Consider the following 14,454-nt stretch of genomic DNA (forward strand, 5'->3'; position numbering starts at 1 on the left):
CTAAGAATATTTATGAATATAGTAATTTTATAATAATTCTAATAACGTTTTCGTTGCATTGAACATAAGATCAATTACGACCAAAAAGCCAACACTGTAGTGGTGGCGATGCTCTCCAGGCTGTCGGCACCGTCACTGTTATTTCCAGATTTAACCGAAATAACTCCGTATGGGCAACGGGAGTTCCAGTCTGTTGCTATTATTTTCATTATTCGTCAAATCATGTACCCGGTAAACAAGTGCAAGGATTTATTCCCAAATTGTTTCTTCCAATCGTTAGAGTCACATTTATCCTATGATGGTTTTACAGGTAGTATAGTAGTCGTACAGAGGGCAACCTAACAGGTCTGCTCGTAGAGTGATATGGTTGTGGAAACTGACCGGATTAATTCTAACGTACCTGGCCACTACAGGGGGGTCAAGATAACGCACCTGGGGGACGAAGGGGTGCCAGTTACCTTCAAACACCTGGAAATAAGACAAAACTTTAGTGATATCACTAGGGACGTCACTAGAACAGGTTGCAGATAATTTAAAGAGCCAAAAGAACGCGGAAATAATTTTATCAGTGTTCAATCAAACATCACCTGCTGAAGACTTTTGTCTACTCTGGTTTAGCCCTAAGCCCTGTTTTTTTCTGGACAAATCTGTGGTGGAATTATAAAATAAGGTAACCGCTTGCCCGGAGCAAAACTGTTTATACATTCTTTAATATAGGGGAGACCGGGGCTAGTAGGACCCTGGGGTAATTTGGAAAAATACCTACGAGGTTGGACTACAAATTAAGCAAAGATTCTCAAAATCAATTAAATATGAATAAATGCGTAAAAATACATTTTCTGATACATTATTTAAGTATATGGTGCCACCTTGCCCCGACCCTGGGGCCACGTGGCTCACAATTTGACAAAAAAAAAATCATTTCAGGTGGGCCAACTAGCCCCTGTCTCCCCTAGTCTCAATTCGTTATTTACGGGGACAACCACATTTTACTCTTGGGTCAATTAAAGAAAAGATATTTGTCACTTTCACCTATGTCTTACCTCCTGCCTTAGAATAGTTTGTTATCATAACTCAAAATTAAGTCAAGGGGTCATTAGGTCAATAAACCATTACAAAATATCTTTTACTGATTGACGAAAGCATTTCCACGCCTATTTTGCAGGGGAATCCTCCACCACTGGCTTCAGCCTGTTGCAGTCTAGTTATTATTATTATTGAGAAGAAAACTTCTTCCATGTCATGGCTCCTTAAACAATGTCATGCAATGTAATAAATCAGTGGCCGATAGACACTGCCATTGTTATTACTATTATTTTTGTTATTATTCTATACCATGGCTCCTTAAACAACGTCCTGCAAGATAACAGATAAGCAGCTGGTATATGCCTAAAACAAATTGTTGAATCTGATATCAAACGGCGCAAAACTGTTTTCAAAAGATATGTTATAAGTATGCCAGGTTCCCTCCTCAAGAACTGAGAATTAAATAGAAACACAAAAAAGATAAATAAATAAATAAATAAATAAATAAATAAATAAGTAAATAAATAAAGGATAATCGACTCATAAATATCATGAAATAGTTTTGACGATTCTCGCAGTGTGAATCTCCATTCAGAGGTAATAAATTTATCTATGTGAACTCTCTCTTTCTTTCTCTCTCTCTCAAGTTAATAAAAAACTAACGATAAGACACCCTAGCTTAATGACACGTTAAATGTGTTAATGACAACATTAATGTAAATTACACCTCATTATAACTTAACATTTTACACCTTTGTGGTGTACATAATAGCAAAACTATGATGCAAATTAAAGTCAAAGACCTTGAATTTCAACTTTAAAGAAATAAATAATGCCAGTGAACGACCAAAACTGGCATGATTCATATAATTCTTTATTGATGGTTTTAACACTTAGGTATTATCTTTTCATTTTAAAGCTGTACATCCTTGCCATAGTTATACAGAAGTTGACTATTAAGCGTCCTCTGCAGATGCAAGCCGAGCCATTAAGGCACCAGTTTCACGTATCCCAGTTGTAAAAACTGGCGAATAATGGAAGACGCCGATGGATTTCAACATCATTAACAAATGAGAAAGAAATTAAGTCTTTGAGTATTTAATTTTGCATTCAATGTTACAACGCATTTTCTTGTCACTATTATACCATGTTATATTGTATTTATTTAATATTTACGCCCAGATTACAAACTTTAAATTGTGCATTACAGTTCACCTACATTTTGAGAAGTTGTATCCACAATTAGAGGTGTAGTAGCAGTCGTACAGTACATGGTTTCATTAATGTAGTCCTCAGAAAGAACCAAGGGATACGCTTTTTTGTGCTTTTTAAAGTCGACTGTGCCAGTACTCACAGCCAGGACTGTGTGCATTACGAAGGTGCACGTATGACAGGATGACGTGCATGTATTTAATGTACTTCTATGGTGTGACGAAGTCGTTGTCTTTATATTTTGCTGATGTTACGCGAGGTAGCAAATACAACCCAGGTATTATCTTCCTTATCATTTATGGAACTACTGTCCAGTGTTGCCCGCGCCGCTTTCTTCATTTCTATTTCTACCTCATGCAATCTCTAGCGGCCTTCTCCCCCGTTTACATTACGCGCAGTTGTACATGTATAAAAAATAAGAGCATGTCAATCAACTCAAGTTACTCTACCAAACACTCCCCGCTCTTATTCACTGCATGCTGTCACTTACCGGTACTAACATTGCATAGGTTAAAGCGCTAGTTTACCCTGTTTGCATATTTTCTCATTTAACTGTTCAGTTACAGCTTACACACCAAAGCATATTACAGTGAATCAAAAAAGGTAAGATGTGTGCAATTCTGACAGATACATGTATATATGCATGTAGCAAATTGTAATAGAAACTAAAGCCTCGGTCATAACTGGACGTACGGGCTGCTACGTGTGGTCTACGGCTAAAAAGATAGGGAAAACGTAGGAGTTCGTGCGTGAGGAGCACGTCCATCGTGCGACTTTTGAAGGACGCAAACAGCACGTAGACACTTTTCGACATGATCAACAGCCGCTACGTGCGATCTAGCTACGTCCTAGCCGGACGCAAGGAACCTAAAAACCGTGCGTCCAAAACGTAGTTGGGACCTAGGCTAAAGGAAGAGGAAAGATTGCAACGGAAAGGCACAAGTATGCCTTGCGAGTCGTAAAGCTAATTGCAAGGTGCTATAACTGTGGAAATTGTAATTTCTTCAGTTTATATTGCTACTTGCGCACGTGGCACGCACTCACAACTTATGAAGAAAATGCAACGCACGACGAAAGTAGTTCCCTAGCTTTTGTGTAACTTTTGCCTCACACTCTTGTGATGACCTACTGACGGCGTACGTCAATTTTGCCGCCTGTTCTCTCCTTCTTTCCTCTTCCTCCTCCCTTCTTTTCTGCCTTTTAAGCTTTTTTCCTTTGCCTTTTGGAGGCATATTAGGAGCCGAATTGAGCAAAATTCAAATTGTTGTACACGGTCGACATTAATTGTCGAGACACAAGCATGCGTCGTCAGCACGCCTTTTATACTCCTTGCGTGGGGGTATCGCTCGTGCGACGCACTCCCAACGTTCTTTCGACTTTGTTCGTTTGCTGTGAGGGGGTGCGCCGTGCTCAACACGCAAAGGACACTTGCTCCTTCATTGTTTGCGACGTCTGTCTTGGACCATGCACGACTCACTTGCGAACTCCTTGCGAGGGGAGCACGTTACGCTTGCAGCCTCGGCGTTCTTAGATTATTCGTAGAATCTTTTGGATATGTCCAATGTCCTCCGTACGTACTCACGGTATGTCTGCGAACTCCAAATTTCGCAAGATACTGCACAAAATTTGGACGCAAACAGGCCTTAAGAGCCCGTTTGGCCGGTTGTGACCGAGGCTTAAAGTGGAAGAATTGCGCAAAGTGTGTGTGTCAAGATTACAATGTAGAACCGAGATCGATAAATGACAATAATTTGAATGATCCTTTTTTAATTCAATTATATACGATTTATATAGTGGTTCAATGTTTATGGAACAACATATCAACCATACATTTGGTCCCACAACATACTTTCTTATGGAAATTATCTCTTTACTTTTGGTATGTTTTGAATAAAAGAGAATGCAATACTATGACTTTGCCAAATTGGGATATTTTGACTGTCTTTCTGATACTGTATATTACCTTAAAATACTATTTAAAACAACTGTAATAAAATGGAGAACATCAGCAACTGGTAGTCAGTGCAAAATATCAACGAAGCCGTGGATTTATTCTACCAATTTTGTTGACATATTTATTCGTCCATTAAGGCATATATAATGCCAGATTGAACAATAGAGGTATTTTCCAAATAAAAACTTAAACTGTTGTTATACACAGCACATTTCGGTGTCGTGTTTTTGTATTTTAATGTTGCTTATTATACTGATTTTCAGCACGTTACTTCAAATTGACATGATCAATATGAAGATGACCGCATTTCTCGCCATTGTCCTGCTGTTTTCTTTGGGTAAGGACCTCTGTCAGTATTCATGAATTGATACTAGGGCAACATCCACGTGCATGTGTGAAAATGAAAGTAAACCATATTTCTATTGATTCTTCTTTTTTTATAACAAGGAGAGCAAACATGTATGTACACTGTAAAAACAGTGTTTAGCTCCTAAACACATTTCTAAGCGCCTGTTTTGTCTCATTTTTTTGGACGCGTTTAGCCCCTTAGCACGTTTAGCCTCTTAACTCGTTACACGATTTGACGTATTTGACGCCTAATAAATGAAGGGTGTATTTGTTTAACTTATAAGGCTTTCAACTGTTCTAGTCACACACACACACACACGGAGTCACGGTCACCTTCATGTGTTATAGCAAGAAGTTATAATGAGTCTCTTTATAACTTCTTGGTTATAGCTATCTATATCTATAACAGGGTACCGTGAACTGTCAACATCCTTCACTTCACACCATTGTCTTTACAGCTGGACTTATTCATCCTTGTGTTAACTGACCTTGCGAGGAAGTTTGTTGGAATATATAAGTTAGGAAAATTCACTACTTCACTAAAGACACGAAACAACCATCAGTTTTACTTTAAAACATGTTTTCATATTTTGATAAAATGCGTTACGGTACTGATGTCTATTTATTATTTTTTTCGGAAGTAATGAACAAAAGAACATCAGGATGATGGTGGCGTATTCATTATAATAGTTTATTTAAGCTTTCATCGCATGCTGGTTATTTTGGTAACGATAGTCCGAATATTTTACAAATCGCACCGCTCTAGTTGCCAACTAACCCCAAGCCCATTTTGGAATTAACCGCTAACTGTAGTTCAACACATTAAATATTTTTTTCCATTCCAAAATGTTATAAAAACGCTTATAAAACTCCACAAAATAACGTTATCATAAACTTTTGTAGAAACGGTCTTCGAATCTTTCATCAAGTTATGACGTTACTATGCTTTTTTTTAGCTGGGGCATTATTTTGCATGGAGTTAAAAACACCCATAACGTTACCATAATGTTATTCTATACCATCACCATCATGTAATCAGCTGATAACGTCGTGAAAACGTTATTTGTTACTTAATAAGCCTATTTTGAATAATCACACGTTACTGCAAGGAAGGACACAAAGCGTTCGAGCAAGCTGCTCCACGCCTCCAACAGCTCCTTACGTTTACAGGGGGAAGTGTTCAGCCAAATTGCTGAGTCTAATAGTAAACTTGTCATGGGATCGTATATATGGGATCGTGAAGCATTTTTTCTGTAAAAAGCTTGAAAAGCTAAACGTGTTGTTCAGCAGCTCCACGCGTTTAGAAGTTCCACACCTATAGCAGCTCCATATGTTTAGCAGCCTCACGCACTTAGCAGGGGAAGTGCTTAGCCAATGTGCTTAGCTTGTGACAGACTTATTATAGAATCATATGCCGTTGAAGCTAAACACATAGCTAAACGTGTAACACTGCCAACGTGTCTAGATTTTTCTTCTGTGAAACGCTTGAAAAGCTATAGCCTACGTGTTTAGCTTTTACACATATTTCTAAATGCCTATAGGTGCCTAACGTGTGTTGTATGTATTTAAATGCTAAACACTGTTTTTACAGTGTAGCATGTGCAGATAGTGAACAAGAAAATTAATTTCCTTTTTTGTGAGTTTAGTGATGAACAACCATGTTTCTGTTAATATTTCAGTGGTTGACGAAGCAAATGCTGGGTTTGGCTGTCCACTAAATCAGCAAAAGTGTTTTGATCACTGCAAGAGTCTTCCTGGTTACTGTGGGGGCTACTGCGATGCTTACACTCTCTGGCTAAGATGCACTTGTCACCAGTGCCCAGGGGCCATTGGACCGACAGTGGGGGGACAATAGGGCCCTGAGGACGCCCTCTGACTATGTGTGATATCCCTTGTAATATGACGTTTATTTAAATATGAAGACAAATTATTTTGTTGATATTTTTGTAATCACACAACTGAAGAAAGTAAACATGGATAAAAGTGTACGTATATATGTTTTTATTGTTCTTAATAGTTTTGTTTAACATAAATGAAGCTGGGAGAGGAATCATTATCATAAACTGAGACTAGTAACGCAGTTGCCAAAGAAATATCCAATGTCTGAATCTCCAAGAATATTTTCCCTCTCATTGAGTAGAACATTTCCAACATAATAATGTTGGATAAATACATTAATGGATCTAAGGGACCGGTGCCCAGAGTGAAGTACATGAATTGTGAAGAAAGGATGGTGCATGTATCTCTAAACATGACCAAGAATGTTTACGATATAAGTTACACACTTGAAAGTTTTCTTTGTCATATTGATGTTTCATTATACTGGTAAGCGTTCTTATGATGATTTTGCTCATGTATTATTCACATTCTTTGCCAAGTTTAGAATGAATGAACGCCTTCACCTTCATATATTATCCGACAGACATCATTAGTCCCCTAAATGTATTATAACTCAACATTATCGAGTCTGTCTAGCATATATATTTCCATTAATTATCTAAACATGCACCCGGTAAACATATACCAGCAGGACATTTAGGCTACTGGTATATTGCCAAATTGCGCCTTCCAAGCTCATAGACCTTGCATCAACTACATATATGTATCATCATTCATCCTTCTTTTCCAAAATAAAAAAAAACGAATTAATTACTCAAGCCGTATTTTTCATACACAAAAAAGGGCACCACAATCCACATTTCGAACGTTTGGCAGGGTCACGTGACTCATCAGGGAAAAACTGAGTGTCAAGTGTAAGGTGTCATTTCCTCAGCATCTCCGCAAGGAAAAAACGTCAAATAAATTTCTCTGTAGCACGTATGAATTTATTTCTGTGTTTTTTAATTTATTACATCCATTTTGAACCTGGTAAAAGAAGAGGGGGAGACAGGACACGGAGCCCGACTATACATGTATATTTATGCTTTTTTGAAACCGTGCCTTCCAATTAACCAATTGAGGATGAACGTTACCATGGAAACCAGCTGTCTAGAACGTCAACAGCGTCCTATTTCACCATGTCTTACTTGGCCATCGGAGGATCCCAGGGGTGCGTAGAAGATCACCATCACTTACAGCTTCGACCAAGCTCAGTGGAATTATCAGAAGAATGTCAAACTATATCACCTAACGCCTCTAGTACATCTGCGGAGAAGCAGCGAATGTCTGTGTTTTCATCAAAACTATCCCGTGTTTATTCGTACTGAAATCTCTGGAGTGAAGGCCGTTAGAGTCACATTTATCCTATGATAGTTTTAGTGGTGTAGTCGTACAGAGGGCAACCTAGCAGGTCTGCTCGTAGAGTGATATGGTTGTGGAAACTGACTGGATTAATTCTTACGTACCTGGCCACTACAGGGGGGTCAAGATAACGCACCTGGGGGACGAAGGGGTGCCAGTTACCTTCAAACACCTGGAAATAAGACAAGTAAACTGTAGGGATAGCAGCAAGAACGCTGTAGATCTGACGTCACAAGTACAAGCTGCAGATTACCTCTGCTAGTGGAAGGAGTCTTAAGAACGCTGAAATATTTTCATCAGTGTTCATATCAGACTTCAATATTGTATCTTTTCCACCTACCGAAGGCTTCAGTCTACTCTGGTTATGCTCCAGTCTACTGTGGTGTAGTCGTCTTTTATTTTCTAGACAAATTTGTAGAGGAATCATAAAATAAGGTAACCGCTTGTCCGGAGCAAAACTGTTTGCACATTGTATAATATAGATAGGGGTGGGCAAATGAAGGCTTTTTTGAGAAATTTAATTTCAGACAAGTGGATTCTATGGCCATTTTGGCTGCTGAATACAAATCTAATAAGTATTTTCATTTTAAATTACATCTGATATTGGTATCAGGTGATTTTTCAAAATGGCAACCAAACGCTCCCTCAAATCACATATTTCTCATGTAAATCTTTAAATATCAGTTCAAACATGGCTTTTTATATGTCTAACCATATGATTTCATGATCAATGAGCATAAATAGATACATCATTTTGGTTGGGTCACTTCATTTTGGGTTAAAAAGAGGATTTTTTGTCATTTTGAGGTAAAAATCACCCCAAAATCACCATTTCTGTGTACATAAATACAAATGTTTATATACAACTGTGGCTTTTAAATTAGGAAAAACAATAATACAACAAATATGGTCAGTATTGTTCAAGGATCACATGAAACTGAAAAGTTTTGACATATAGAATAGCATAATGTTAGTTACATATGGGAATATTTACAGTAGAACACTCAGTAGCAGAGCATTAAGGATATTGTTACTCTTTATTACCATCCAGATACCGAAAATAAGTTTTTTTCCTGCATCTTATTATTCAATAATGTATCTGTCTTTGTGCTGCTTTGAAACAATGAAAAAACTCTTGAAAATATGAAATAACGGCGTTTATATTTTTTCGTTGCAATGTATAAGCATAAGCAACTCAAAGCTTTAATCATCTATTTAACAGCTTTCTTTTTTGAGATTAGTTAGCAATGCATATGGGGCTTAACTTCATCCCTGAACAAGATTTTATCACAAGGAATGGCCAATGGACCACAAAGGCATGAGTTACAATCCCATGCCAACGTTATGGTTTAAATGCTTTTGTTATGGAGTCATGAGTCCGTAATGACCGATCTTCTAAAAACAAAGGTATTATTTTGCTTTATCAACGATCAAATCTGAACTAAGGCTTTAAAAAATCGCTGGCAGGGTTTTTGGGTACTAAATGGTGTCATTAAATTGGCTTTGAAATAGTGATCACGGGTGTTCAGGTAAAACAGACATTTGAGAAACCGATTTTTCAGTTTTTACCCCCAAACTGCAATTATACCATCACCCGTAAGATGACATGTGTAAATGTTAATTAATGTAATCACTGAACACTGAAAATTTATTTATCACCGAAAAGAATATATGTAAGGCAGTAAATAAGGAGTTTTGGGTGAACGGTGACAATATCCTTATTGTCTTCATTTATAACCTAGTCACACTAGAGGCGGAATGAGCTAGAATGTAGTCGGAATAAAAATGTCTTGTTTGTTCCTGGATATTTGAAGTATCTTAAAATTCTAAGCGCATTCTAAATGTTTGGGTCCATTCTTGCGTCCTGTTGAAATGTTTTGCTCATTCTCAAAACTTTCAAAGTGCATTCCAAGTGGAAAAATATCGAATGGCATTCAAGTGTATTCTAACTGCACTATGAGCGCATTCTTAAAATTCTTACTAAATTCCAACAGCATTCGAAACATTTTGGGAGAACCGAAATGGCAAGGTGCTTCAAATCTTGTCAGAATGTTCCACATTGTGCCTCCAATGAGCAGGAATGCAACTCGAATGCATCTTGATTGCAGGCTGGGATTCAGCCAACAATGAAACCACACTTGTATGGCATTTGAAGTGCATTCTAAATATTCTCACTATATTTAGGGTGAACGGCATTAGCATTAACGATATTCCTAATGTGTTCCAACTACATTCGAGCTGCATTTGAGAGCTATACAATACAACTGAAATGTGCACGAATCATTCCAGGTGGGTTCGAAGCGCATTCTGACGTATTCTTGCTTGAATTAAGGTCAATTTGATATTACCCAACGAATGTGGTGCGAATTTTGAAAATTCTTCATTATGGCTCATTCTGCTTGATTACTTCAGATTCCAAATAAGTGTGACAGGGGGCTTTACAGTGCCTTCTGGTCTTAGTGTATTTCTTGTTGATGCTTTCATGGTTGTGGTGAGATACTCTTAAACTACACAACTGAAACTAAGTACTATTCCAAGGTCAAAAGCTTAGAGGTTGTAAGAGGTTGATGTCACCTGACAAAGTTTTACCTGTTCTGAAGAAAAGGAAAATTATACAGCATAAAATTTGTTGGTACACATCCATGAAGGTCTTTTCAGCATTGTTTTTATACCAAACTGTAATCCATGAATTCAGTATGTACATAATGGCCATTATTTATATTTATCTTAGGCTCGAAGTGTTTATTTTAGGTATATGTTTGTTTTAAATAACATATTTTTACAGATGTCACCCTAACAATATTGCCAATGTCTTGAATATGCTCATATTTGAACTCAGCAACCCTCAAAACATATAGAAAGACATATTACACATCATTTTTATGTACTTTACTGTGAAAATATGGCCAAAAAGCCATTTCCCGCCTTTTTTCACAAACAAATAGCAGATACCAATATAAATCTTTAGCTTTGGTAAAAAATATTGTCAGATTTTTGTTCAGCAGCAAAAATGGCCATAGAATCCACCTGTTTTAAAAAAATTTTGTCATTTGCCCACCCCTAAATTATAGAGGAGATCGGGGCTCGTTGGTCCCCGGAGTTATTTGGAAAAAGTACATTCGAGTTACAAAAATTGATCTTATAATTTTGTACAGAGAGCATATAACACAGTGTCAAAAATTTAAACGTCCATGGAAAAAAATACTTGAGCGTTGAGTCCAAATTGAAGGTTTGAATAAGAAATGTCTAAAGGCTGTAATCCTTAAAAATTAAATGTGTGCACCTGGCCATGGGCTAGTTGGACCACTTGGCTCGGGGCAAGATGGACCCTGTGCCCTGTTATGATTGCTCAATCCAAATTCAAAATTTTGAAGGGAACCTTCAGCAACATCAATATTTTTGCTTCAAATGGACTACAAATTAAGCAAAGATTCTCAAAATCAATTAAATATGAATAAATGCGTAAAAATACATTTCTGATACATTATTTAAGTATATGGTGCCACCTTGCCCCGACCCTGGGGTCACGTGGCTCACAATTTGACAAAAAAAAAAAAAAAAAAAAAAAAAATACTCATTCCAGGTGGGCCAACTAGCCACGGTCTCCCCTAGCCTCAATACGTTATATACGGGGACTACCACATTTTACTCTTGGGTCAAAGAAAATAAAAATTGTATCAAAGTAAAGACCAGCTATTGGGCTGAAGTTCTTGTTGAATAAACCCAGCACCAGACTGGAAAGACGCACCACTTCCTGACCGTGGCTCCCTCTATACACTATCAAGTTGTTCACGTCGTTGCCATAGTAGATACGATAAGCGGTAACAAACTGGTACTCCGCCATACTACTTCCCCAGCCTTCTCTGCCCAGGGTGATAACACTGGTGATCTGAAGTGAAATAGACACATCTCGTGTAGTGGGTGATGTCTGCCCAGACTGATAACACTGGTGATCTGAAGTGAAATAGACACATCTCGTGTAGTGGGTGATGTCTGCCCAGAGTGATAACACTTGTGATCTGAAGTGAAATAGACACATCTCATGTAGTGGGTAATGTCTGCCCAGAGTGATAACACTGGTGATCTGAAGTAGAATAGACACATCTAGTGTAGTGGGTGACGGACAGACACATGACAAACAGACGGACAGACAGACAGACAGATGGATGGATGGATGTATCTAACGGTGTCAGGATTTCCCTCAATTCTGTAATGAATATCATACTGTGAATGAACAGTTGTGAAAAACTTTGCCTTTAATCAAAATGTATCTCCAGGTAAAGGTGGGTTAAACAGATATCTCACTCATTCAGGTATCCCTTTGGTGAACTAACCGAAATTTTAATTGTTTAACCCCCCCCCCTCCCCATTTAGTCACATTGCCTGGCTTTAATCAAGGTGCATCCCCAGAGACGACACATGGCCACCTATCAGCAGCTACATTTGCATACAGAAGTGAATCCAGCTTACCAATCTTGGGAATTCTAAATTAAATTGCAGCCATTCCTGGCCGCCTCCACTGTAGGCACTCCACCCACCATTACCATTATCATCAGACACCAGGTGTATCCGTGCTTGCCGTGGAAGGTGCTTGTACCACCAACTGTCGATGTTAAAGTACGAAGACGCTGTTATAACGCTGTCTGGGATGGGGTACTTGCCGGACACCAAGATGTCCGAACACTGCCCAGACTGACCAGTGTCGGCGGCCCCCAGGGGGATGGCCAGCATTAAGAACGGTAGGAGAACACTAGGGTACATTCCTCCAGTCTGCGCCGTCTACCTGTTAACTAGAACACACTGGTCCCCAGCAGTCTGTGACAACAGCTATTGTGCCTGATGTAATATGTTGACATTGAAGACATTCAGGGATCAACCCGCCTTGGTGTGACTGATAACCAAGTCAGTTTAAGTAATCAAGACGACATACATAGAGGTTATGTCAACCAACACAAGTCACAGGGAGAGGTAGACTGTACCATTATAAACATGGAGAAGAGGAAATGATAGCTTTGATCTAATTATTTTCCTAAAAATATATTTGAGATGAAAAAATGTGATAAATTAGTGTTGGACTTCATTCATAAAAAGTGAAATTTTACTCAAAACAGCCTGCCATATTTGTAAATTTGTTGTTGCTTTATATCCATTTGGATAGACATGAACGCTGGTTCATCAGATAACGATTTGGCCTACAGTTACAAAATTAACAGTATTTCTCTGGTTACGTCTCTGTTTTAAGGTCTCTATCCTCTGGTCATACTCTCTCCTCACGGGGATATCGGCCTGAATTGTTAGGCTGCTTGAACGTGCGATTGCATATAGCAGCACAATGACGTGAAAAAGTGTTTTATAAAGCTTCCTTTTGTCCCGCTGTTATCTCGAACTTTCAGGTAAACTCCCGCAGCAGGGACGAGCTGAGACAGTTTACAAAACAGTCTTCACGACCTGCGTCCGCGCTTTCACCCTGAGTGTCACAGGAACAAGAAGCGTGATGAGACAGAGACCAAAATTTCAAAGCAGCTGTTCAGCCCCTGAGACCAGTGATTTGACATTCTCTGCGGGACCTATACACAGAGATCAATATGGCAAAATAGCGGCTCTAAGGTGAATAAGTTCTAGAAATAGTGCCCTTAATAGGAAACGTCACGTCACAAAGTACTATAACGCACAACAATACGTCTCTGTGTGACACTCTGGGCAACACCATGACCAGCTGTACATGTAGGTGTAACAAGGTATTCTGTAGGCTAATGTCTACTTAATGTATATCGTAGACTAGACCTTGACAACTCAGGTAAATTGCTTTGAAAACACCAGTACAAATATTACAGAACCGCAGAAAATATTAAGACCCTGCATACCTTTGTACAAAATCGTTTATTTACAACTTTGAATACACTGTACAAATAAATGTAACATAAAATGAAAGATTAAATATATTTACAAACTATACGTAAAGTTATTTAAAATCAATAGAGAAATCGGTAAACATTTGGCCACGAGTTGGACGGATACATCAAAAAGTACCAGGTGTAAGAAAAATACAGTTTTTATAGTGAAATCCTGCTGTAAATCAACTATCTTTATAACAGAATATTATTATAATGTGACTTTTCAGTGCTTTCAGTTGAATTTAATTTCATTGAAGTTTACGAACAAAACTGAGAGAACTAAACAAAATTATTATACTTATAAGTAAGAATAGTTTAGAAAAAGTATTTTGTAATTAGGAAATTGACTGGATCACAAAGGCATCAAGATTTCTTTAAAAATGCAGTTCAATTTGGATATTCCAGTAGATTTTTAAAAAAGTATTTAACTATGAAATAATACAATAAATCTGGATTTCAAAGGAGTCATTCATTCATTCACTAATATAAATGCTGTTCTCCAGACAAAAATGACACCAAGTGTTCAATGAATATCTTCACCACACTGTGAACTGATGTCCTCGGTGTGTCTTAGCAGAGAGAAATCAAAACCATAGGGACATCTATAGGAGAGAGGGACAGCAAGCCCCCCCCCCCCCCCCCCCCCCAATGTCCTGAAGCCATTAACGCTGAATCTCAGTCACACACCTCCCAGACAAGAATGCCACCCATCTTCAGTTAGCAAGAAATCAGCTTCTGCTGGTCCAACAGAATGAATCCTCACAATTGGTAGCTGAATAT

At 38.2% G+C, this 14,454-nt stretch overlaps 2 protein-coding genes across 2 annotated transcripts; one reads left to right on the forward strand and one right to left on the reverse strand.

Annotated features, from left to right (window-relative positions):
* Positions 1–2,723: 2,723 nt before the first annotated feature.
* On the forward strand, positions 2,724–6,507 carry LOC147761422 (hemocyte defensin Cg-Defh1-like). Its single transcript, XM_087013539.1, has 3 exons — positions 2,724–2,841; positions 4,456–4,529; positions 6,220–6,507. Exons 2-3 carry the CDS (start codon positions 4,475–4,477, stop codon positions 6,393–6,395), a joined length of 231 nt encoding a protein of 76 aa, XP_086869665.1. The 5' UTR covers positions 2,724–2,841; positions 4,456–4,474; the 3' UTR covers positions 6,396–6,507.
* Positions 6,508–6,600: 93 nt separating this feature from the next.
* LOC106157528 (lactadherin-like) lies at positions 6,601–12,765 on the reverse strand. Its single transcript, XM_087012547.1, has 3 exons — positions 12,251–12,765; positions 11,529–11,669; positions 6,601–7,952 (listed from the first exon to the last, which is right to left on the reverse strand). Exons 1-3 carry the CDS (start codon positions 12,539–12,541, stop codon positions 7,779–7,781), a joined length of 606 nt encoding a protein of 201 aa, XP_086868673.1. The 5' UTR covers positions 12,542–12,765; the 3' UTR covers positions 6,601–7,778.
* Positions 12,766–14,454: the final 1,689 nt, after the last annotated feature.

This window comes from Lingula anatina, chromosome 5 (assembly GCF_051362555.1).
Source record: "Lingula anatina isolate TDL-2025a chromosome 5, LinAna3.0, whole genome shotgun sequence".
NCBI classification, from domain to species: Eukaryota; Metazoa; Brachiopoda; class Lingulata; order Lingulida; family Lingulidae; genus Lingula; species Lingula anatina.